Here is a 24388-nt window from a genome sequence, read left to right as displayed (position 1 = left end):
ACTGAGGAGGAAGGGAGGCTTCCATGGTTTAGTATGGATTGATACAAAGAGACTGATTATGGACTCCTGTCTACCTCTGGGCCTTCTGGTGCAAAAAAGGAGGAGAGGAGAACGGAACAAAAAGGAAAGACAATGCCAGGGGTAATGGGAAAAGGAGAGAGGGCTTAAATGTGTACATTTGCAATACTCTTATTAAACAAGCATTATCTGATACTTAAAGAAACTAAACAAGGACAAAGATTCAAGAATAGTTTACATTAGGCCAAATTATACATCCATCCAACTATAATGCATTTACTAAAAATACCAGAGTGCTCCCTCTAATATTTGATTAAAAGTATTTATACCAGCATGAAGTCTGTGGAGACAGCAATGTCACACCAAGGTTAGAAAGCGATGTAACTAACATTTTTTTTTTCAGACAGCCAAATAGTGTTCTTTGACAGCCTAATTATCCAAATAACGGCTGGACACTGTAAACATTTGGTATAACATCCACACAGCTCACATTAACCAGAAATTGCCCGAAGCCTGAAAAATATTCGTATATTAAAATATTTAAAGGTTTCCACGACAGTCAGGTGTATTAATCACCTTGCATTCCTGTTATAGTTTTAAATATAACACTGAATTTATCAACCAAAGGAAAAATTTCCCTAAAAGCATTTAAATTCCCCTGTGCAACGGTATTACATAATTCGGTTATTTTTTTCCTCAGAACTGACACTAATTATTAGACCAGCTTTATTTAATAAATAAATTTAAAAAAACATAGCAGGAATGGAGACAGCTACAGCATAAGAAATTGTTTGCTGCTCTTCATATCCAAAGAGTGACAGTAAATTGAAATTAGTTTGCTATTCAACATAACTCATATTAAAATTTGATTATTTCATTATTATTTCATTATTATTTTATTAAATTGTAGCTTTTATACAAATTGTTCTTATATATAACAATTTATATGTCAGAAACCTTCCAGCAATAGCCTGGTTTGAGAATTAAATAATTTTTGACAAATTTCCACATAAGAATACAAATAAAGCAAAAAACAAAAGCATTATTTGCATTAGGTATTATTAATTATATCATCACTTATTTGTATACTTGATAACAAAACTAAAATAATAATAATAATAATAATAATAATAATAATCTCACACTGGACTACATCTAGTATAAAGAAAAAATGTAAACTTAGTTACACTGAATATAAATACTCTTAAATATATTTATTTAGTCAAAGATTTTATAGCAAAATTATCAACAGCAATAATGTTACCAAGACCATTATAAACTAGCAGTAGGGGATGCTGTATTTCTGTTAGCCGTCATATTCAGCAAAGAGGCTCTGGACAGGAAATAGAAATGGCGGAAACAGCAGCGTTGTAACGGCAGCTGCTTCCATAGTCAATGTGCAGCATCTTAAACCCGCAGGAGTGCACCCACTTGCTTTTAAAGTGCATCACTTAGCTGCCCCCTAACCCTTGCAGCATCTCTGCAGTGTTTCCAAATCCAGTCCTTAGGGATCCACAGACAGTCCACATTTTGATTCCTCCCGGTTCTATGCTAGACAGTCTACATTTTTGCTCCCTACTGGGAATTGAGAGAGAGAAAAAACATGGACTGTCTGTGTGCCCCCGAGGATTGGATTGGGAAACACTGGTTTAGAAAGCTTCTTAATGCTCATTCCGGTCTCAAGGGTCTTATGGTGCCATCATCCAAATGTGTTTTGTTAAAATGTGTACAAACTTCCTTCAGTAATAATTCAGTTAGATATAGCTGCTTAAATTTAACAGCAATTGAATTCTGTGCTTTTACGTTCACTTATGTGCTTTTTAGGAACCAGGTGATTTTTTTCAACAGAATAATCTTGCTTTGCTAAATGTGACTGAAAACAGTACACAACTTCATAACTCAGTATAAAACAATCTCAACATATCAAGCTATCTTTTCTGACAATACCAACCTTCCTTCTTCCGAAACCATGCCGCACACAATTGGTATATTGAATACTGTCAAGTCATTTTGCTTTAGCATCTGTGTGTAGACCGGTACATATAACTGTTGCTCTGAACAAAAAACAAACACTCTCTCTGAACAAAAAATGATCCAATTCAATAAATGAAATCACCATTGTGGATGTCTAGTGGACATAAGTATGTGGTTTTGTGAAAATTCTGAGCACTGAATGAAAGAAAGAAAAAAAAACACTTGTGAAGCTGTAAAAAATGAATTTTCTAAGCACAACCCCAAATTTACAAAATAATTAGATAAAGCCTTTCCCTACATCACTATGAAATATCTTTTAATGGAAAATAAAAACACTGACTGATGGCATCAACAACAGCTTCTGTAAATATTAACGATCATAAAAAATCCTAATAATGCCACTGTTATTTTGCGCTTAATTCCAATTAATTCATTTTTAATACATATTTTTTCAAAAAGTATTTCATATATATGTCAGAATAGTAAAGACAGACAGTCAGTTAAAACATTTAACCAAAATGCTGGTTTAAATCCACCAGATCCTGTCATGCCTGTTATTCTAATGATGGGGATAATCAGAATCCACAGGCATAAAACATGCAGAAGCGAAGCACAGAGCCCCAAGCATGAGCCCCCTCCCCACACGCACTCTCCGCTTAAACTGTATGACAAATCCTCTTCCGCCATTGTTGCCACGGCAGCATGGACACAGATCCCTCTCGGCTCAGCTGTGCGTCTCGGACTCCCGTGGCTAGACGATCCCAGTGCTGGACTAGTTTCTGCTTGCCAGAAGGAGCCATCTTGCCCAATTCGGGCTGTGGGTGGTGGGGGGGGGGGGGGGGGGGGGGCGTGTGGGGAGCAGAGCACTTGGAAATGTAAAGGATTAGGGAGACGGAAATGGAGTGCATGGTCAGGGATTCCTGCCCCCAGCGCAATGCTGTGGGCACTGGAAACCTGCAGTAGTACAAGCAGAGAAGCTTCAGAGGCGACCGCCCTACCGCTGAAGGAAAAAAAGCAATCCGGAATGAAAACAATGCTACCTCATGCAGTTACCTTCCCCAAGTGATTGCAGATCTCCCACTTCGTGGACTGCCTGCTCGCTGTGGACTGCTGCGATTACTACAGGCCGCAGTGACCATCGCCAGAGGATGACTCCTCATCACATGTGTGTGTGTGTGTGTGTGTGTGTGTGTGTGTTTACAAAGGATTTTTTTTTTGCCACGACAAAGACTCTGTGATCGAAGGGGAAAAATGGTATTTTCTGTCCCTCATTTGTGTTAAACCAAGCCCGTCTACATGCCAGAAATCCCTGATTCAAACTCAGAACAATGGGTGGATGGCACATGAGTTAGCAGTGATCTACGCTAGCTAATTCAGACCTGTCTGAATGCAAGCATACCACTCAGACGTTTTATACATCGTACACTTTGCAGCAACTAAATATGATTGTAGTTCAATATCTTTTTGAACTGGCGTGCACTGATTTTTGTTGTTAGAGACTCAGAACAAATCAAAGTACAATTAAAAAGCATCCATATCCATGCAGGACGGCTGCACATGAGTTTACTTCCAACAACAGTAATTATTTTTCTGGCAGAACGGCACAGTGCATAGCTACCGGAGTCACTAAAACAGGGGACAAGGATAATACTCATTAGCTGTAGACTGGAATACACCAGCTTTCTGTATCTTCAGCAAGCATCGGGATAATGCTAAGACACCAACAATAATAATAATAATAATAATAATAATAATAAAATAATAATAATAAAATAATAATAATAATAATAATAATAATAATAATTGTCGCTATTTGAAAAATCCCACTACCACACTGATATAATTTGCATTAAATGTAATACAGAACAAAACAACATCTGTTTAGTGCACTGCAACGGCTCCAGGTTTTGCAGTCTGTTTATGCACCATAAACATACCTAATACTACATAACTATAGGAAGTTAGGTGCAGATGAAACGACTGCAGAGGAAACCTGAAGAATCATTACAGGTTTCAAATAAAAATGCATTTAAAAAACAAACATTTAATGTCTAAAGTTATTGTTTTGTATTCCCAGGAAAAAATGTATTATTTTATTCCATTTAAAAATGTATACAAGACATAAAATGTTGAAAACATTGTGTGTGTATATATATATACTGTATATTACATCAGCAAAAATGAAGCGCTATAATAACTATTCATTAGCAATGAAAAATTATTATTATAATTATCATTAATATTATTATTATTATTATTATTATTAATAATAATAATAATAATAATAAATAATCGTCATCATTGCAATCAGTCACATGCGAAATGTGACATTCTAATGCAGACTTGGGTAGCCATAAAGATTTCATTTTGATACCACCAGCATGTAGTTTAAAGCTATACAAAGACCTACATTTTTCACACAAATGAAAGGCATTTAAAACACAACAGGTTGATGGTAAAATATGCAGAGAAGGGTTACGCTACCGGGGCCTGCAGCTCTTCTATGCTGTGGATATTTGGAAGGAACTTCCTTTCATTCTACACACAAACCACACCCATCTCATGTGAGGATCTTTGCATTTCTGGGTCAAAGTTCATAGGTTCAGAAGCACACAACAAGAAATGCGGGGGTTTAGAGAGGGGTTACAATGGAAGTAATTTCTAGTTTAATTTCGTTAAATAATAGCATATGGTTTTGTTCAAGCTTAAAAAGGATACAAATTTGAGTAGTCATTGTGAATCACTGGCAACAAAACCCTAAGCTAAATGCTGGGATCAAGATCTGGACAATAGGCTAGATGTTTAGATTTAATAACATTTAAACTGAATATGAATGCAGATAAAAGATTAAATGTAAATTATGAAAATGAATTACTGATTTAAAATCCATCCATCTTTCATACCGCTTATTCAATACCAGTATAATTTAGAATATTTATTAAAAGACTTTCTGGAATAAGCAATTCAGCATTTATAATAATAATAATAATAATGTTGCTACTGTTGAACATGTTGTTGCTGTGGCTGCTGTTGTTGTTCATCAACCAACAGAGTCAGAGAAGATTGGTTGTTGAAATGGCATGTTCAACTGCACAGCTCCCCAGTTTATGCTGCTGGAACCACTTCTCCCCTTTGACCCCACTGGTGTTTCGACTGGTGCACCAGAGTCGTGGGGGAAGGGGGATTTGGGGGTGAGAAGAGGAGAACAAAATGGACGAATGTTTGGGAGGCTGACGTAAAAGGAACAAGAATTGCAAGAATCTGCGCGTTGATTTTACACCCCTGAAGATAAAATAAAAAAAGAAAAATCTGTGGCTCTTAACATCCTGCTTTCTAACTGAGCTCCTGTCAGCCATGTCCATCACAGGTAGTGAGGAAGAAGTTGAAAGATGATTCCACAAAATTTAGAAAAATGCTTTGTGTCAACTAAAAAAAAAACGGTTGTGCTTTGGAGAAATATTTGTTGTAAAGAAACAATAACAACAGAATCCAGTGGTAGCTACAATCGGCCAAAGAATGCCATTATTCAGACAGGAACGTGTTAAACAATGACAATTCATTCAGTAATGTCTCAAATGTAGCATATTATGTGGATGAGGCTAAACCATATGACTGTAAACAGCCTATTTTCCTTTCATTTCAGACATTAAACACCTGAGATTAATGTGGCCAAAATGACTCACTTCCCATTCAAAACGCAGATTATAGATGGATATAATTGCTGCTGTGTGATTCACACTTAAGTACTGGCATTTGAAAGAAACTTGATTTTAATCTTATAAATGCATAAAACAAACTTACACCAATGTACTAGGAAATAAAAAAACAAAAAGAATACGTAAGGATACCTAATATAAACACTGAAACCTCAGAGAACATGGTATAATTTGATGAAACAAGTATTTAATATTAGGAACTACTCATCTGATGTACCCTGAGAATTTGTGTTTAAAATGCTAATTACTTCTCTTCAGAGAAGGTCTGATCAGGTTCGAGAGAGCCAGTACAACACAGATATAATCCAACACGGTGAACGTATAAAACCACATTCACAAAAATAAACACTTGCGAAAAAAGGCACCAATATTTTCTACACCTTAAATAAGAAAGCACTCAAATCTAGTGAAACAGAAAAACAACTGGTTATAGTGATTTTACAAAGCACATATATGCCTGGTTCTTTTTTTCCCTTTCCTGGGATCCAAGAATGACTTCCTGTTAGTCAGAAGTTTGTCATCTTTCAGCTGCACTTCATTATAACCAAAAAAAAAGCTACAGTTAACATAAAAGAAATGTGTCATTCTGTGCCATTATGGTACTTCAGCTTACCAAAAAAATGTTTAGAGACTAATTTGTCAGTTGGATATTTTATAAAGTTCACCATTTTACCAAGCAACTGCTTTAAAATGTATTGATGAATTAATTACCTTAATTCATCTAGAGGTAACAAATATACAAACAGAAACACCATTTCTTTGTTTGAGCCCAGGGCCTATGTCGGTAGCTCACAATTTGTTCATCTTCAGTATATGACCCATTCGCAGCTTCTATGAATGACTCACTATAGGAAGTCACATGACCAGAAGCTACTTTTTTTCTTTTTTTGAAGGCAAAGAAAAAAAGAGCCCCTTCTGCTGGAGAAACAAAGCCTGGTATTAGCTGTCCACAGGCGGAGAAGGGTGGGGCTTGCATGGCCAACGGTAAAATGGGCTAGGGTTAATCTGACCAGGGGCCCACACTGACCTCCTGATGCACCAAAAAAAAAATAAAAAAATAGAGGAAAGACTTTGCAAACCCCCAGTGAACACCAACGCAAACCAAGGGGCCCTGTTTAGTGAGCTGGGGATGAGTCCCGGAGCCACAGGAGAGGCAAAGTGCGGCAAACCTGGCCAAAAATATTGACTCCTGTCACTTTTAACATCACATCACTTTTAAATATCAGAAAGGTGAGGCTCTTTGGCCTTTGATATATGACACACACCATAAACACTTTAATCACATGATGCTAATTGTGTCAAGCAAACACGGCAACAATGAAACAAACAAAAAAAAATCAAAACAAGAACGATTTGGTAGAGGGAATTTTTGTATTCTGTTGCCGCACTATGAACCCACTGCCCATTCTGCCTGTACTACACGTAATGTATCTTGAGAAAGCATGTACGGGAATCAGAAACACATTAAGGTTTTGCTCATTCTACATAAGACGTGCAATTTTCTCAACCTTGGAAATAGATTAAAAAATAGCATTTTGCAAAGAAATGCATGCATGGGCACACATCTGCACAATCCAAGCTGATTCGAGGAAATGATCAGCTCTGACCCCTGGTTCCCCAGTCTGATCAGCGGGAGCAGCAACCTGAGCTGCCCATTCACTACTGAGGAATAGAGGCGGGGGGAGGTGTGTGTGTGTGTGTGTGTGAGTATGGAGTATCTCACAGAAGATAATATTATTATTATTATTATTATTATTATTATTATTATTATTATTATTATTATTATTATTATTATTATTAACACCGCTTGCGTAATCCTAGGAAGGGAGAGGCAAATGCATAGCCTGGGTGAATCTCCACTCTATGCAGCATTTCATGAAAGGTACACCACCGCGTTTTTGAAAAAGCAGCTCATTCCTACCAGGGCTCAATCATTGTTTGTCTGGTTGTGATTTACCTGATGAATCACTTTCTAATGCACTCTCCTTTCCAATGCAAACACGATAACATTTAAGCGTAATGCAGAACATCAAATTGTGGAGGATCGGTTTTTGCCAAATGATGTATTTAACTGCAAAAGGAGAAAGCATAATTTAGAAGTGGGTACGTATGTCTGTGCGCAGGAGCGTATTCATGCTTTGCCTCCAGGGGAAAATGGCCTGGAGGGGCCAGAAACCAGCAAAGGCATTTCAAAGCTATCTATCGCACACATTCCATCCAGCTTGGTCGAATCTCGCAAACAAACGTCAAAGGCCATGAGGTACCCCCCCCACACACACACACACACCCCCTCCCCATCCCCTGAGCCCAAAACAGAGACACCGAAGCTCCAAAAAGCCGCATAAGCACCTCCACTAAACATCTCCTTTCTGCTGCAAACAGTGGACTGTGTGCTCAGGGCCAGGCATGGCTAATCAATCTACTCCCATGCGCAGGAGGGCATCCAGTGTGATCCGCATCCACATAGACATTAATCGGGGGACTACTCTCTTCTGTTCAGTACAGCCAAGGATTCCTTCTAGAAAGACGTAGTACACATATCATTTGGTACTCATGGGAAGAGAAGCCCATGAACCAAAATAAAGCAGAAAAATATACATCCTTAACGTATAATCTAACCATAATTACCAAAGACAAACATGCTATCTTTTGGCATGATGAAACCATGCCCACCCCAATAACTTTTGTAATTAAATACATCTTTGACCCATGTAAGAATATTAACTTCCATTCATTTGTAAGTCCTTAACATGGCAAACAATTAAAAGGAATTGACCATAATGAATGAAAACACAATACAAGGTAATGTACAACCCAAAGACACTTCATTAGTTTGTCTAATAAGTAATATATGTATGCAATTCTGTGTTACAGTAAATACCAAAAATCAAAAAATAAAAATCCCATTTTAATAGTATCATGGTTAAACAAAATCAGCCGTTAATCATTCACAAAATGCTGGATTCCAGGATTGTATTAATTTTGATTATAAGGCAATGCTCAACAACAAATGAGAAATTGTTTACCAAATATGATACTTTTTTTCCATTTTTAGAAATCGCTCAATGCTGACTGTGACTTCAAAAGCCAAGTATCTCTCTAACAAGTTAGTTTCATAACGCCAGAAACACAAGGTTTAGTGTCTGGTTTTACACCACCACGACACACAGAATTAAAAGCCAGAAATCTGAGAAAACAATTGCATTGTCTGGGTAGTTCTAAGCAAAAATACAAAAGGGACCAAGTATTGATAAACAGTCCATTTCAAATTAAGATTTTTTAAATTTTACACATGCAAGTAAGGTCAAAAAGAAGATACATTTGAAGTGAAACCAAGCTTAAGTTTTCAAATACACAGAACAAAACAAAGCCAGAAAATCTCAAAATGTTCATTTAAAACAAAAAAAGATACAAACAAAAACATGAGTCGTGACTCTGTGATCTATTCTACTCGTAATAAACAGAGATAGGAAGTCAAAGCTAAAAATGTGCCCAGTATTAGATCAGATTAATCAATCATTACTGGAAGATTAATTAACAAGCAAAAAGAAACCTGACAAGTCAAAATAATTCCAATTACCAAAAATGATACTCAGAGATTACAATCAGAAAATATTTTACGGAGACTGAATTCTGTTAAGTATTAATCTTTCAGGGTTTGAATTTTCTTGAGCTTTGTATGTACGTTTGTTTATTGGTATGTAATAATAATTGATTCATTTATTAATTATAGGTGTTTTTTTAATTATTATTTCTAACACTCAGTCTGCTTGAAAAGGGGATACATTGTGATACACCGTAATCTACTTAAAGTAAGAGCAAATGCGGTTTTACATTATAGTTCTCAGGATGGTACAAGAGCACCAGTGTTTTTAAATGTTAAAATATTTACCAGTGACATTTGTTACACAATGGAAGTGACCTTGACACTACGGAAATACGCCAAGCTACTTTTAAAACGCAGTTTAGATCGTCTTTCCTTATTCGAATTCATCTTTGACAGACACTGATATTACCAAAGATATTATTTTTTTGTCGTTGTTGTTTGTTTCTTCAAGCGATACTTGAATCAGACCGACGTTACAATAGCATTTAACTGTTTCTCTAGCTCGTATGCAGTTGCATTTCAACCGCCTTAGCTTGTTTGCATGTTTGCCAGTGTACTACCTGAACCAACACAGCTGCATTTGGGCCCTACGCGTTGTTTCGCCAATGCTCAGTAAAACCAGTGATACAGTTTCTGAATAAAATTAAGACGTAAAGATTTATTTCCAAACCATAACACTTACTTTAAAATATGTTGATCTTTAAAAGTGTTCATAAACATCTATTTTCCTATTTGTATATCACTGCGATATAATGAGCAAACTTATATTGAAAAACTTACACTAGATCGCAAATGGAAATACAGGTTGTTTAAACGTGAGGATGTCGTTCTGTAAATAAGGATCTGTACAAATAAAATCGTTGAAAAACTAAATACGCTAAGGGAAACATATGAATGCTCACAAATCGGTAGTAGCCTACATTCACCTTGGCAGACATATTTTCGTAGGACCAGCAAACTTCACAACTTTTCACAACCATTTAATCGGATACTATGATTTTTTCCTACTATCAACTCAAAATGCAAATCACAAACATGGACCTCTAGACAGAACACTGGATGCAAATGATCAGATTTTGAAATTGGAAAAAAAAGTACACTCCCCATGTTTCAAAGCGATTTAGACATATAAATTATGTAACTCTTAAACTCATGTAAGATACTACACATTAACCACAGTTAACCGGACAGCAGAAGCAAAACATCAACAACGTGTATTTTGTACAAAACACTGGATACTGCAGGCTAGGGTATGAAGCACAAGCAGTCGATCTAAAAAAAAAACCGACACGGTCTCCACGTTTTCATGCATACCCATAATTTCAGACCGGTAGGTTCATAACATAAACAACGCGCTTTCACTAGCTTGATCAGTCACACGGTTCTTAAAGAGGCCGTTTGTAGCACATCACAATTCTCCATTTCTCTGTAAAAAATGTAACGACTTTTATCTCCGGGTGAACTATTTAGCCCGCTTACTTTTTTTTTTTTTCTTTCTAGCCAACAACAGCTAAAGTCATCAACTGACGTGTGTCCTACCGTAGACGAGCCAGAACAACAAACAGTGCATGTAGTGTTTTCTACGTTAGTGGAGGGGGACCTACTTGGTGTACGAAGACATCCTGTGGAGAATCCAAGGGACGTCCCCCGCGGCTGGTCATTGATATAAATCCGAACCCCATTCGCACATTGAACCACTTGCAGTGGCCTGCCCCACAGAGGACTTGGGGCTGAGTCTCTTCCTGCTCAGGCGACTTCCCGGGGTCATCTCCGCCACCTTTACCCACCCCTCCTGCAAACAAATTTTTAAAACGTTTAGAAGAATGCGCATCAATGAAAGTGCTGCGCGTTGGCGCTCATCTCAGCGTCTGTTTGTATGCGGAAGACCACGCATTAAGACCGCCACGTGAAAATCTTTATCAATGGAAGCAATACTTATGTAAGCCTTTACCATGAATCATGAGAGAAGCATCTGAAGTATAATAGTTATACATTGTCGATTTCTTAACCCTCGTAATCCATGAATGGTAAATAACAGTATTAGCAGTAGCAGCAGCCTAATAACAATAAAAATAATTATTGCTATTATTATTATTCAGTATACTGCGGCACTCAGCTATAGCATTGCACAATTCACCCTTGCACATGCCTACGTCCAAGGTTCTTTTCAATGGAACACCCGCTAGAATAACTTGATATCAAACTCCCAGGACAGGTGTAGTTAACAGGCGATCCTTCACGTCGACCACAAAATATACTAGCCTTTATATCAGAGTATATCGGAGAAATAACTTAAACTGCAGAGCAAGACATCTTTTCTTATGAGAATCACTGGGGGCGGTACGCAACATTTAGAAGGTCTACAACAATAGCTTAGCGCAGCCCCCTGTGCTATCAGGTTAGAAAGTAAGGCAAAGGGGATAATGAAAACATAAATAAAGAATATGGAATAACCTTCGGCCATGTTTTCCCGCCGACCCTCTTTTCCGAAGTTCTGAGATAGAAACTTTTCCTTTGAAATAAGGTATCTTCTGCATCAATCGAACATCCCGATTTCCAGCGATGACAAATTTAGCTCGCATGGTCTAGCGTGCTTTCCCCCTTTTGATTTTTTTTCTGTCTCTCCCTCTCTCACCCGCTCTCTCTCCCTCTCCCACTCACTCACTCACTTACTCACTCACTCACTCACTCCCTCACTCACTCACTGTCTGTGGCCCCAGAACACACGTGACTTTGTCAATTACATGCTTTCTTGGTACTAATTTCACTTCGGATCTTGAAAAGGGGAGGGGAGAAGATACGTTTAGGGTTGAGGCAAAGGCAGCCAATAGTCGCTTTACGGATCCGTCACTCAAAACAATTTCAGACTAGCAAAATCTTGCTTAAACACGTAGTTCATTTTGAAACTACTTCGGTAACATCGGACAGCATCTGTATGCTGGTGAGCCACAGCAGTTTTGTTATGGACCGAACAGAGGTCTTTTCATTTTGCCAGTATTCTTAAAGGGTACAAAACTGTGCTGGTCCACATCGGTAAGCCTCGTAGAGTTGAATAGCGCGTGGCCAATAAAATACAGGCTACGTTAATCTTTCTTTATTTTTAAGTATGAACAGAATACATGTATTTTTCGTAACGATATACAATATAACTATTTTCTTTCATTCATCAATTACATTAATTTTATTAATTTATTGTTTAACCGAAACATTGTTTAAAAAGGTATGATCAAAGGCATGCAACGCTAGATCTGTGCCGTTCAGTTGCTATTTAACAAAGACCCGGTTCCAAGCAGAAGTAGGCGTAAAAGAAATGTATCTTTTTAAACTGCAAATTATGTCGAACAATACCACGAAGCCGTCTTTACGTGCGACCGAGGCTAATAACTCCCTAAGTGTTACAAATTATTTAAATCAATTATTCACGTTTTATACAGTAACAAGACGCTTTGTAACCAACCTTTCCAGAACACATGGTGCTATTTTTAGAATGAAAATACGTATTTGAATAAAACTGCCATCACAAAGAATAATTTATCTTGACGCTACCTCTTTTCTCATAAAATTTCTGACTGAGTAGTATGAATCCAAAATTTAAATTCTTGAAAATATTGCCTACCGCCCAGATTTGGAAACACTGAGGATATATGTTATATTTAAGTCTAGAAAAGAAGGTGATTCTGAAATGTATGATGTTATTTTAAAAACTTCTCTGCTGGTCAACCACCAGCATTTTATCGGATCCCAACAGCTCTATGGCGCCCATTTGTCTGGAGTTCTGTGGATGTCTTTTATATTTAAAGGTACATGTTTACCCCACCCCCACCCCACCCCTTAGCTTATGGTCAGTCCTCGCGCAACGTCTGCTCAAATAAAGGGGGGGCATCGGGATGGACCTTTGGAACAAGAATCATGTAAAAAGAAACTAAAACAATCTAGCAAGTGGAGCAGAAGGTCTAAATCCTGAAATTCCTTTGCCCTCTTCAACCGTAAATTTCCTATAGGTTATTTCAACAAAGCCAAACTGGAGGTCAGGTCAGAAAATACAAATTACATACCTAAACATTCAAAATTCAGGCAAATGAATGAAATACCGAACGACCTAAAGGGATCACGAACAGAATAAAATACCCGAAGACACATCGCATCCTGAATTCAAACTATCAGCTGGCTTTGCAACAGAAAGTATCTTTTTTCCCTAAAAAATAAACGTTTTATGAATAGCTGTTACTGAGTACTATAGATCCTTGTGTATTTTAATACGCAATGAGTGATTCTACAAGTAATGAACAACTGAAATATCACTAACAACCGTGGAAGATAAGAAGGTGGTTTGTAAAAAATTCTATTCAGGCATTGGCGTTTAGAAATGTCTTTGACTGCGGTATGCCAGGAAGCGAATGGTGAGATGGTGAATTGCTTTGACGAAGAAAAACACGTCGCAAGGATGAATTCACAATCCTCAACTCAAAAGCCCACCCTCCGGAATTCTCTTGTCGATCCCAGCCCCCTCCCGCTCACAATTTCTGTTTTTGAAGATGTTGTAAAGAGCCTCCACAGAATTAAGTCCAGGGTCAGGGGACTACCCACTAGTGTCAGATGTTATCGACTCATTCATTTCCTGTAAAAAGGCATTCCTCCTCCGTGAAACATACCTAGCAAAAAGTCTCTAACTACCTGTATCTACTTCATAAGCCATGTCGTGCTTTACGTTATGCAACCTTTTAGCTATTAGAAGTTTAAACACCCAGCAAATCAGGGAAAACCATTCAATCCCAACATGTTTATCATTTTAATTATCAACTTCAAAAGTGAAAACAAATAACATGTACTGCCTCATTTTAAAACGAAGTCCAGCACTTAATATGCTAACCTATTAAAAATACATATAGCCTAAGATTCCATGTTTACCCTATTGTAAGATTATGTTACAAAAATGTGTGAAATATATCTGTATTGTTTTAAGTACTGAGCTCTTGTGCGGTTGCACACTAATCTAGGTAAATGATGCAACTTGCAAAACACAACTCGCATCCGTTTTCAGTAAACGTTTTAAATCCCGCGTTTTGTTAAACCCACAATCCCACGCATGGTCTCCTTCCTCCACTTCCAGTGATGGTATCTGTAAAAATGCACAAGCGCCTAAGCGAGCTGTCTTGAAACTAGATGCCTAGACAACCTTATTTCCGCCCCTAAAATCCATATTTAAACACCTTACAGTCCGCAGTTTAACACTCTCCCTTTTAACCCTTCAGATAGAAAACAAATTTCCATGCACGCTGCCCTTAACTACATGTTTGTTTGACATTCAAAAACAAGCAAATAAAAAGGAAAAAAAACAAGTTATGCCGGGCAACAAGCAAAACAACCCGCTTATATATTTTTAGATACGTCGCAGGCACAAATGCACAATCAGCAGGTATTAATAGTTTGCCTAGAAGACGTCTCATGTGTTAATTGCTAGTAGATTGTAAGCAGAAGCCGTTGGAAAGTAAATCTCAGAAACTCATGTATTTCATTTAGGTCCAACTGGTTCAATGTGTTAGTGTTTCTTTTGAGTTCAGGGGCTCATTTCTTTGCTTTGAAATATGTTTAAGCGTACTGTTTGCACGAAATTAGTAAAACACCAGAAAACCATTATTTCTTAAATCTACGATATAGCTGAAATTTAACGCATCCGGAAATTTACCCAAATCTATGGCTACATACCTTAATTCGTCTATTTATAATTGGAGGAGGCATATGTTTTTGAAACTGTGACAAAGCAACTTTTAAAACAAAAACATTGTTTTAATTACACAAGGATCTGTTTAAAAGTAAAATGACAGCAATGTGCGCGAAAACAAGTTTCTAAAAACGAAGGCTAAATAAAACGCAATAATAAATAATGAACACCATCATTTGGGGCCAGGATGCACAAACCCTATTGCGTGCCTTTTTTTGAATGTTGATGTTAACTCAGACTATCCAGGCAGATATACTGGTCCGCTTTGCCACATTCTCTATGGTTAAGTTATCACTGAAGCATATTGCTGTTATTTTTTATATGTGAGCTAGTGGGGGCAGGGTAGGTTTTCATTGCCCTCGTCTTTTCTAGCGTTTTGGTTACTATTAACCTTTCTCCACGGTGTTGACGGTTCCTTCATTTGATGCAATCATGCATGTTGGAATAAAAACACCATATCCTATGCGGTACGTCAATACATTCCTTATAACAGCAAAATGGTAGATATTTACAACGGTAGAGACACATGGCTCCTCGCTTGTGGGAACTCCTCAATAGATTGACTTAGGTTAGCAAGTTGCGCTTTCGCGTTTCGGGATATTCACACTCACAAAGTGCTTAATGTTAAGAGTTTGTGTTTAACGTGAAAAACTGAAATAGGGTCCACAGACGATGGACGCATGTGAAGATTAACTTGACTGGGGAACAATGTAAATTGGGCAGCTTTTGTGAGGCGTTACATACTGGCATGCGATGTGAATTTGCCACGCGTTGTCTTCACTAATAGAGATGCACAAAGGGCATATGTTGTAAACGTGTAAGGCTTTATAAACTTAAATCCAAAATGATCAGATCTACTGCTTATACCAAATCAGACAAAGCCGGACAACTTAATCAACTAGACATAGAAGAGGAGTGTTAGGTTCTTTAGTGGTATCATAACCACCGTGTTGGATTTCAACGATAAATGTAAGGAGATACTGGAAGACACGCATTTTGGTGAGTCTGCAAACCACGCATCCGTCTTTGTGTTCAATTCGAAGCCTGAATAATGACCATGATCATAAACCGGGGAACATCTTTTTATTCTAATGGAGGGATTGGCTATCAACCTAACAGAGAGGCGCAGCATAAGCGTGTCTTTTCACTTGCATTACTAAATGGCAAAATAACCTGATAAAACACAGATAACAAAATGTAGCTTTTCATGCGTTGTTTTCAAAGGCCGTTGGTATATCTATATAATCTAGGTATATCTATATAATCTACGAGTGATGAATTGCCTGACTGGCACTGCAAAGACTGGAAAGTACTCTAGACTTGAAATGTGCACGACAATAAAGCAGCTCAACATAAACAGGAATCACTGCCTAATTTTACTCGCGAAACTAAACTGCATTGTATGTAAAATAACACCACGTAGACAGTGCATTTTCTATTCAACTTCATGACAAATACTACTGGGAAGCAAGCTTTCAGATCAATTATCTGTATATTTGGCACTTCGGTGCTGAAACTAATTTAGAACAAATTTTATAGTTAAACAATTAGTACAGCTAAAACCCTGGATTAAGTGGGCTTTCTGACATGCATGGGCCTTCTACCGGACATGTCTTAATCACCAGTGGAACACTTAAACACCTGAAGCTAAAAACATAGGTTCATTCTCAATAAGTGCATCCATATTTATCATAAGCTCTTAATAACTTTAAGCGCATGAAAATGCAAAAACGTTAGATTCAGCAAGCAACATTCGTCGAAAGCCATAAAACACATGTGAATCGAGTTGGCTTCATTTCCCAAGTTGAACACAGCCTGCAAACCATTCACACTAAATTTGGCTGTTAACCGCTATCGTCTGACTGAGATGACTTCAGATGTATTGCTGAGACTTAGGTCACCTAACCGTAAAACAGTTATTTCGTAACTACAAATAGATTTAATCAGGAAAACTAAGACATCTAGGAAAATAATAATAGCAAAAAAAAACAACCTGCGTGCATACGTATACATGATAAATAAAACATTTAATTTAAGATATTCAGATATATTTTAACGCAAAATAATCAAATAATAATTTAATCATATTTAATGTGTGTTACATTTTCAGTGGTATCTGAAATGTTATTCTATATTCATTTTATATGGTTACCACGTTTGTAATCGGTCGTTAGTATTGTCATTATCACGTTTATACAATTATATGCACGAACGTATTTTTACGTTATGTATGATTTTTTTCATAAGGATTAGAGATATTTTAAAGAATTTTAAAGAATTATCAGCAACAAAAAAAGACGGTGACATCACTAAAGGAACCCCCTGTTTTGATCGATGACGTCACAAGGTGGCATGCAAAGTGCTCCGGCTACGACGGAAATAATGTGCTATAGGGACACTGGCCAAAATTGGGGCACAGGAGCAGCACAACAGTTGACCAACATGTCCGGGTTTAAAGTAAGTTACAGCCTGATTACACCTTCTTCTACACCATTATTTTTTAAATGCGTATCAATTGTTAAAAAGTTTGTCCGGTTTATGTCCGAAACCACCGATCGCTCGCTGATGCTTTTGTTTGCTGAGTAGCAAGCCGGACCACGCTGAGGGAACCGCCGGCTATTGTTACCCCATAGGTAAAAATGCTTTATAAATTGAAAATGCTGTTTAATTTTCTTACATATATATTAAAACACCGTGATTTATATGATCTGCTCTCTTTTAAAACATATGTTTTTTTTAAATTCCCGTGTCCACATTAGAGTGGAAACAGTTGGTGTCTCCATCGTCTTAATAGCCCTAAGCAAACGCTATAGACTCCACGAAAGTGCAATATTTTTCTAGGGCGTTATGAAACATGGGAACAATCCTCTTGATTTTCGTAGCTGACGATATGGTCAGTTTCATTTGTAAAATGGTATTATGAGCTGTTCATTTTAAAGAGGCGAAGGCTGATGATGTACTGACCTGAGCCTGTCGGGGTAGCCTTCCCTGCGCTCATGCTCTTCTTAGCAACCTGTAAACGGCAGCAAGAATGTTGAGGGAAAACGGAACACCTCTGAAACGACAAGTGAAACCACATAAAATTCTCCAGAATGGTGCTTCGTGGACCCCGAGAAGACTTTAGAAGACAGATCACCACATAAACAGTCACCAGCAAAGCAGAGAGAATATTCTCTTATTATTATTTTATTATTATTATTATTATGCCGTGGCTATTGCTGCATTTTCCCAGTCGGTTTCAAGTAGACGACTTCACGGATTTTTTTTCACCATCCAAGGTAGTCTTTCCATTAATTAATATTTAATTGGGATGTAACTTGAACTCTATGTCCTGGCAACTTGCTAAATTCCCCTGGACACTGGTACCAGTAGGCAGACAAATAATAGGCCTGTGTGCAATATTTAGGGAGTGATGCGGGATAATAGCTCTTATGTTAATATATAAAGATTTGTAGAGATACAAATCTCTACATTACAAGAATGTAATTTGGTGAGATAACTGGAAAATGCTGTGTTATTACTGCAGGTTAGATACAGAAATTCCCAGTTAATACAGGTACTTATACTGTTTTCTACAGATCATTCAACAAGGAAAGCATCTTAACTGGTAATGCCATTCCTTTTAGCACAAATGAAATACCATTCAAGAACTGTTTGATCACCTTAACAATTTAGGTTTCTGGATTGCCCAAGTCAGAGTACAGGCTGGGCCAACAGCTCTACAGCCTCTGATTGTGGCAGTCTATGTTAGGAGTTTCATTCTTCTGTGGACCTGTACCATTATGCAAACTGGTGGAATTAATTAGGCTTGAAGTGAAAAAAAAAACATATAGTTTTTTTTATAGCACATTAGTTTGAAAAGAGAAGGTCTGGTTGCTGCCTTGTCAGCATGTGTAGCTGGTAAAATCAGACATTTGCACTAGTCACAGGTTACAGCGAAAAGAATGTCACAGATAAAAGCCGAGAGCCTGGATAATACTGCATTTTCTGTAGCTGTACAAGAAGTGAAATAACACAACAACAAATTTCCATATTATTGCAAAGAAATGTTGGAACAATTGTTTGTTATTTAAGTGGTCTAATTTTTAAAGCAATTATAATCAGTTTTAGTAGGTTTAAAGATGATCTTAATCAACACTATGTGTTAAATTTAATAATACATACATCATGTAATATAAATATCACTTGTAATAAATTTAGTAAATGGCCATATATAGAGTTATAGTCAGTGAGACATGCATCCAATTTGGACAATTAAAAAAATACTCGTGTTCAAACTTGCTCATTATAAAAATACTGAGTATGCAGGGTAGTACGTACTGGGTAAGACTGTTTTTCAGGGATTGACTTGTTTCTTTATGTTATGTTTTGTTATAGGGATTTCAGAGGTTTTAAAGAGAAAGTGTTTAACGTGAGGTGATATCAAGCACAGTGAGCATAATGTGTCAATGTTGGACGGTGTTACACTAATGCAGGATTTTACAAAAATCTGACTGAATTCCTACCAGACGGACCACAGCCTTTAACCTTTTTCATGTTCACGTCAACATACAAACATCAAAATATTGCCTCAGAAATGAATGCAAAAACATTGATGTGCCCATATATCATATGACATGTACAAAATTTAAATGCAATGACATTTCTAAAAATCTTCCCATATTATATATTTTATACTGTACCATTGAGGTCATTAGTGAGACTTGCCTTTTCTAATTCGTTTGGTAAACATGTTCCACAAATAAAATTTAATTATATAAATTTAATACCTTGGTGATGCAATTCTGCACATATTTTCCAGTCAGATGTGGAATTTCTGGTATTTCTGCATCGTAATCCCTCTGATCTTTTTTCCATCAATTTTTAGTTCAGTCAGTTTGTTTTGAACCATTTGATTTTTGTCCCAAGACATCTAAGGTGTCTCATATAAGGGTTATGTTTATATACATTCATAGACAAATCATATTTTCATGCTTGATTGTGTCATGAAATGTAGGGCTGGAGATCAGCCTGGATTTGAGGTGACAGTGCATGAAGTAGCTTGCCTGCAGTTTTCTATTGTCCTGGTTCATAATAAGCTATCCTTTGAATGGAAATTTGTGCAGATACAGACAGACACACACACACACATGTTCACACACAGTCAAAATCACTTGAGCTAAAGTGGTAGTTTTTTTCCAAATCAGGGCATTTTCAAGTGTAGTTATATGATAATTATCATTTTTAATTATTATTGATTTTGAGTATCTTAGAATTTTCCCTACAAATTCACACAGCATGAAAGATTCTACATATTGTATATCTGTAATTAAAATATGCTTCATTTATAATATTCTTCATATGCAAGCCTCTAATTTTGTAGTGTTATTGGATGTAAACAGAAATACTGAATGCTATTCTTGTACATTGTAATTGCACTTAAAACTCATATTTACATTGCGCGGTTAACTAAAGCAAATATTAGTGAACACATAGAATTTAAATTTTAATTACACAAACTCTAAGGAACCAAAAACTCTAAACCTAAAGATATTGCATTAATTTGTCGTGGCTATTTTGATATATCATTGGTAATCTTATTTGTTACTTAATGTCACTGTGACTTTTTATGTCTCTAAAGAACAACTTTTTATTTAATCTTCATGGTTGGTCTGACAGTAAATCACACATCTGTTAGAACCTTATTTTTCCACCTTCTTCATCTCTGGATGCAATGTTGATTATTTCATAAACAATTATTTTTTATTATTTCTGCTTGTTTATTAATTTGTATTTCATTATTATTGGGCCATTGCTACTATGTAATGAATCAGGGTGGGACCCCAGGCTGATTACGATGAACTTGTTTTGGGCCATTGAAACAGGTCACCAATTCTCTGCCTTAATGACTTGTAGTGGGCAGTAATGGCCAATCAGCTGAACCTTCCACCCCTAGCCCACTCTCCTAGTCAGTGTTTTCTGACCTCTCATTTGATTACCATACATATATGTGTTGTTAGCTTTTATCCACGGACTATGCATAATATTCACTGCTATTTTTCTTCCTTTCTTCCCTTTTTTTGTTGTTCCTAAGTACAGCTTAGTAATAGGTGGTGTAAAGGGTTATGTGGTTAGGGCGAAAGTCTGGGGGGAGGGGGTAGAGGATATACTCACAAATGTTGTAAACATTCTTGGAAATAACACCAAGGAACCTAAACACAATCTTTCCAAGAATGAAGGGAAATCGCCCTAAGCTGGTTACCTACTCTCCATGTGATCACTTATAAATGTATGATATAATTTAAACCTGGCAGCTGTTTACACAAAGGAAGATCGTTTCATATAAATTAAGAAATGAAGCATAACAAAGCATTCAAAACTGGGAAAAGACGAAAGTTTTTTCTTTAAAAATAGAATCAGACACATGAAAGTAAATAACTCACCACGTGGGATTCCATGGATTTACGGTCAGTTTTTAATCGTGGGAAAGTTTGAATTGAGAAAATGGATAACCTCAAACTCGGAAAATGTACTGTGAATAAATTCGGGACATTCTAAGTAATCAATAAACTCGCTTGGATTCAGCACTATGGCCAGCGACAAAAGCACGTTTACGATTGCTGGAAGAACTTCCAGTTTAGGGAAGCTTTTTTCATTATTATTTTTGCACTATACAAAAAACTACATTGAACTACAACGGTAGGGACAGAAAAATCCAAGAGCATTTCTTTTTAGGAAACAGCTGCAAACTGATACACGATCGCAAACTTCCAATTCTGACACCGAACTTGGAAAATAGTTCTAGATATTATGCGTCTTAAGAGGTAGGACATATTTGGTTCAGATTTCTCGTTCAGTAGCAAGAGTATTTCCTATTCTGGAAAGTCCCCTTCAATGAGTATACATTAACAATGGGCTATACATAATACAAACATGCTGAAACATTAATACCTGCCTTGTGATGTCATGCCTTATATATAACACGAAAATAGTGTATAGATTTTTTTTCAGCGGTGTATTGCGGTAACCTTCTCCTACATGGTTATGTAACATAACCCATATGCACGTATCTAAATATAATATGTGTAGTAGTCCGTGAAGAAACACTTTTACTTCGCCAAATACGGAAAATGATCAAACTTTGGGAGTCGTAACAGTTAAGAGAACGTAAAATAAGAGTCATTCACCTAAACTCATAAATAACATTTCCATTTATTTTTACAAGTATTTACGTTTTAATGCCTTAGTTTTTCACACAGTTCAATGCGAACTATTTTGATATATTATTGTCTAGTTATATCGTTTCGTGCAGAATATGGTATATCTTATTATCTGGTGACTTGATATTGTTTATGCGACGCATATAGGCCTACCTGTTGAGCATGTATAATAAAATTCTTTTGCCGTTTAAGGCTAACATTCCTCGAATTCCATCTTTGTTGTTCCCGTGGAATAGCTTACGATTCTTTGAAAAACTAATTAAATCTTACTGTATGTCTCCGATTCTTGGGATGGGCCTGATTGTAGGTTATTTAATGACATTCGACATCAGTGCTCTCCGGTACAACCTCGTAAGTCCTTTTCAACCACGTTCTCTCTAGTTAGATGTGCGATTTAACGATGCCGGTACACAATAACCAGCAAACTCTGGTTACAAGTCTCTTCCAGAAATTACGCAGTCGCTGACGTCTGCAGTGCATTTTTATAAAGGATGCCCCTCCAACCTGATAAGGATGCTCAGGTTTCAGCAATCAGAGAAATGTTAAGAGTTAATCCTCCCCTGCGCTTTTCTGAAGGTACGACGCCCTCTCACGCCTGTAGTCGGCCACTCGTTTAAAACTACCTATAGAGCGGGTCGTGGTCCGGTAAGAGTTAAAATTTCAACGGCTTCAAATGAGTTTCAGAGAAAGAGTTAAATCCCCAGTTTCACAGCACAAATCCACCCTTAGATGATAAGACGTTTTGTGGTGTGTCTTTAATAAATAATGCGTTTTAAAATTACGCTACTGGATGCCTGCCAATGAGTGGCGTTAACTGCATTCAAAACCATCGCATATGAACCCGGAAGAACAAGAGACACATTACATCTTCATCATGGCAATATAGTGAAACTCCGACCCATGATGGCTGGATGTTCAGCACGCAATGTAACTCACATTTTTAAAAACATGTTACTCTGTAACGTGGGGTTAATCAGCTGCATTCATTGTGTGGAATGAGAAAAAAAGATGCGTATGCAGTAGCTTACCGATGTTTCGCCATTGCGGAGCGACTAGTTATATCTGAGACTGGAGTGTTTTCACTTCCTGAGTTGAAGAACCTGATGCAGTAGCAGTACAGATGGCAGCGGGGCTCTTGATGGTTTTGTGCCGTTGTCAACAGCGCGGTGACTCGCCATAGCGTTTCTGTCTATGGCCTCAGCGCACGCTCACCTGCTCCACGCGCCGCGGCGCGAGCGATTGGATGCAGTCACGAGCAGCGCCAAATTGGATCCTTATTTCTAGTACTACTTCGCCCCAAGCCATAATTTTGACTACAACACTTGCACACGTCAAATAATTGCGTAACTAAAATGTATAATGTTGCTACCTAACGAGCTAAAGTGATAGTACACGATATTTGAAATGAGGATGATTTACAGATATGCAGTTATTTATCATTGAATTAAGGATCAGCGCGTTCTTTTTCAATAGTTATAACATGCAACATAGCTTAAACATGGTATACGTATCTTATTTGAACGCCGTTTACGTTGACCAGTAACGTCGGTGCAGTATTTGCTAAATCGATGCAAGGCGATCAATGTAAACATTTTGCAAATTTTCAATATCTGGAATAAACATAAACTTTCGGTTGTTGCCTAACTATTTAAAATAGTATTGTCGATTAGGTAAATTATTTACTAGGCAATGTCCCGACTTAAAACGCTGTACTAGTAGAAAAGTGGAGAAATTATTTTTGCCATCTAGTGGCTGTAATGTGCAACACCCGTGCTTTGAGTTTTTATTGTACTGTCGGGTTCTTCAAATGACTCTTATTGGAAATACTAAGAACAGCAAAGTCAAAGACTTCATTCTCCTTAAATTGCAATCCTGAACGTTCAGTTTTAGTTTTAACTTTCTGCTTTTTTTGCTTTATTAAATGGAGAAGTTTAAAGCGTCATTTTATCCAGAGCATTTTTTCCACTTAAATTACGAGTATAGTACCTCTGTATTTTCTTTCACGAGTTAACTAAGTTGCTATTTTACTTTAGTCTGATTTCAAATTTTAATCGCATTAAGTTTAAACGAAAAAGTAGTACTGTCATTAGTTTGTTTTTGAAAAGTAATTTTCAGTCAAGAGTTATCTAGTTTTTATTGTGGCTTAGTTTAA

The 24388-nt window shown here is 37.1% G+C and overlaps 1 protein-coding gene across 1 annotated transcript in view; it reads right to left on the bottom strand.

Annotated features, from left to right (window-relative positions):
* The window catches only part of LOC111840872 (protein lin-28 homolog B), a 37357-nt gene extending 13623 nt beyond the window's left edge, over positions 1-23734 (bottom strand). Inside the window, exons 1-3 of the mRNA XM_023806174.2 lie at positions 23265-23734; positions 18002-18050; positions 10920-11107 (exon numbers count right to left, since the gene is read on the bottom strand). Coding sequence (XP_023661942.1) covers positions 10920-11107; positions 18002-18035 — 222 coding nt within the window. The 5' untranslated portion in view covers positions 18036-18050; positions 23265-23734. The remainder of the gene's footprint in view (positions 1-10919; positions 11108-18001; positions 18051-23264) is intronic.
* Between the last annotated feature and the right edge of the window lie 654 nt (positions 23735-24388).

Source organism: Paramormyrops kingsleyae, chromosome 9, assembly GCF_048594095.1.
Source record: "Paramormyrops kingsleyae isolate MSU_618 chromosome 9, PKINGS_0.4, whole genome shotgun sequence".
NCBI lineage: Eukaryota > Metazoa > Chordata > Actinopteri > Osteoglossiformes > Mormyridae > Paramormyrops > Paramormyrops kingsleyae.
Note: the sequence above shows the minus strand (reverse complement) of the source record. Positions and strands in the feature narration are given on the sequence as shown.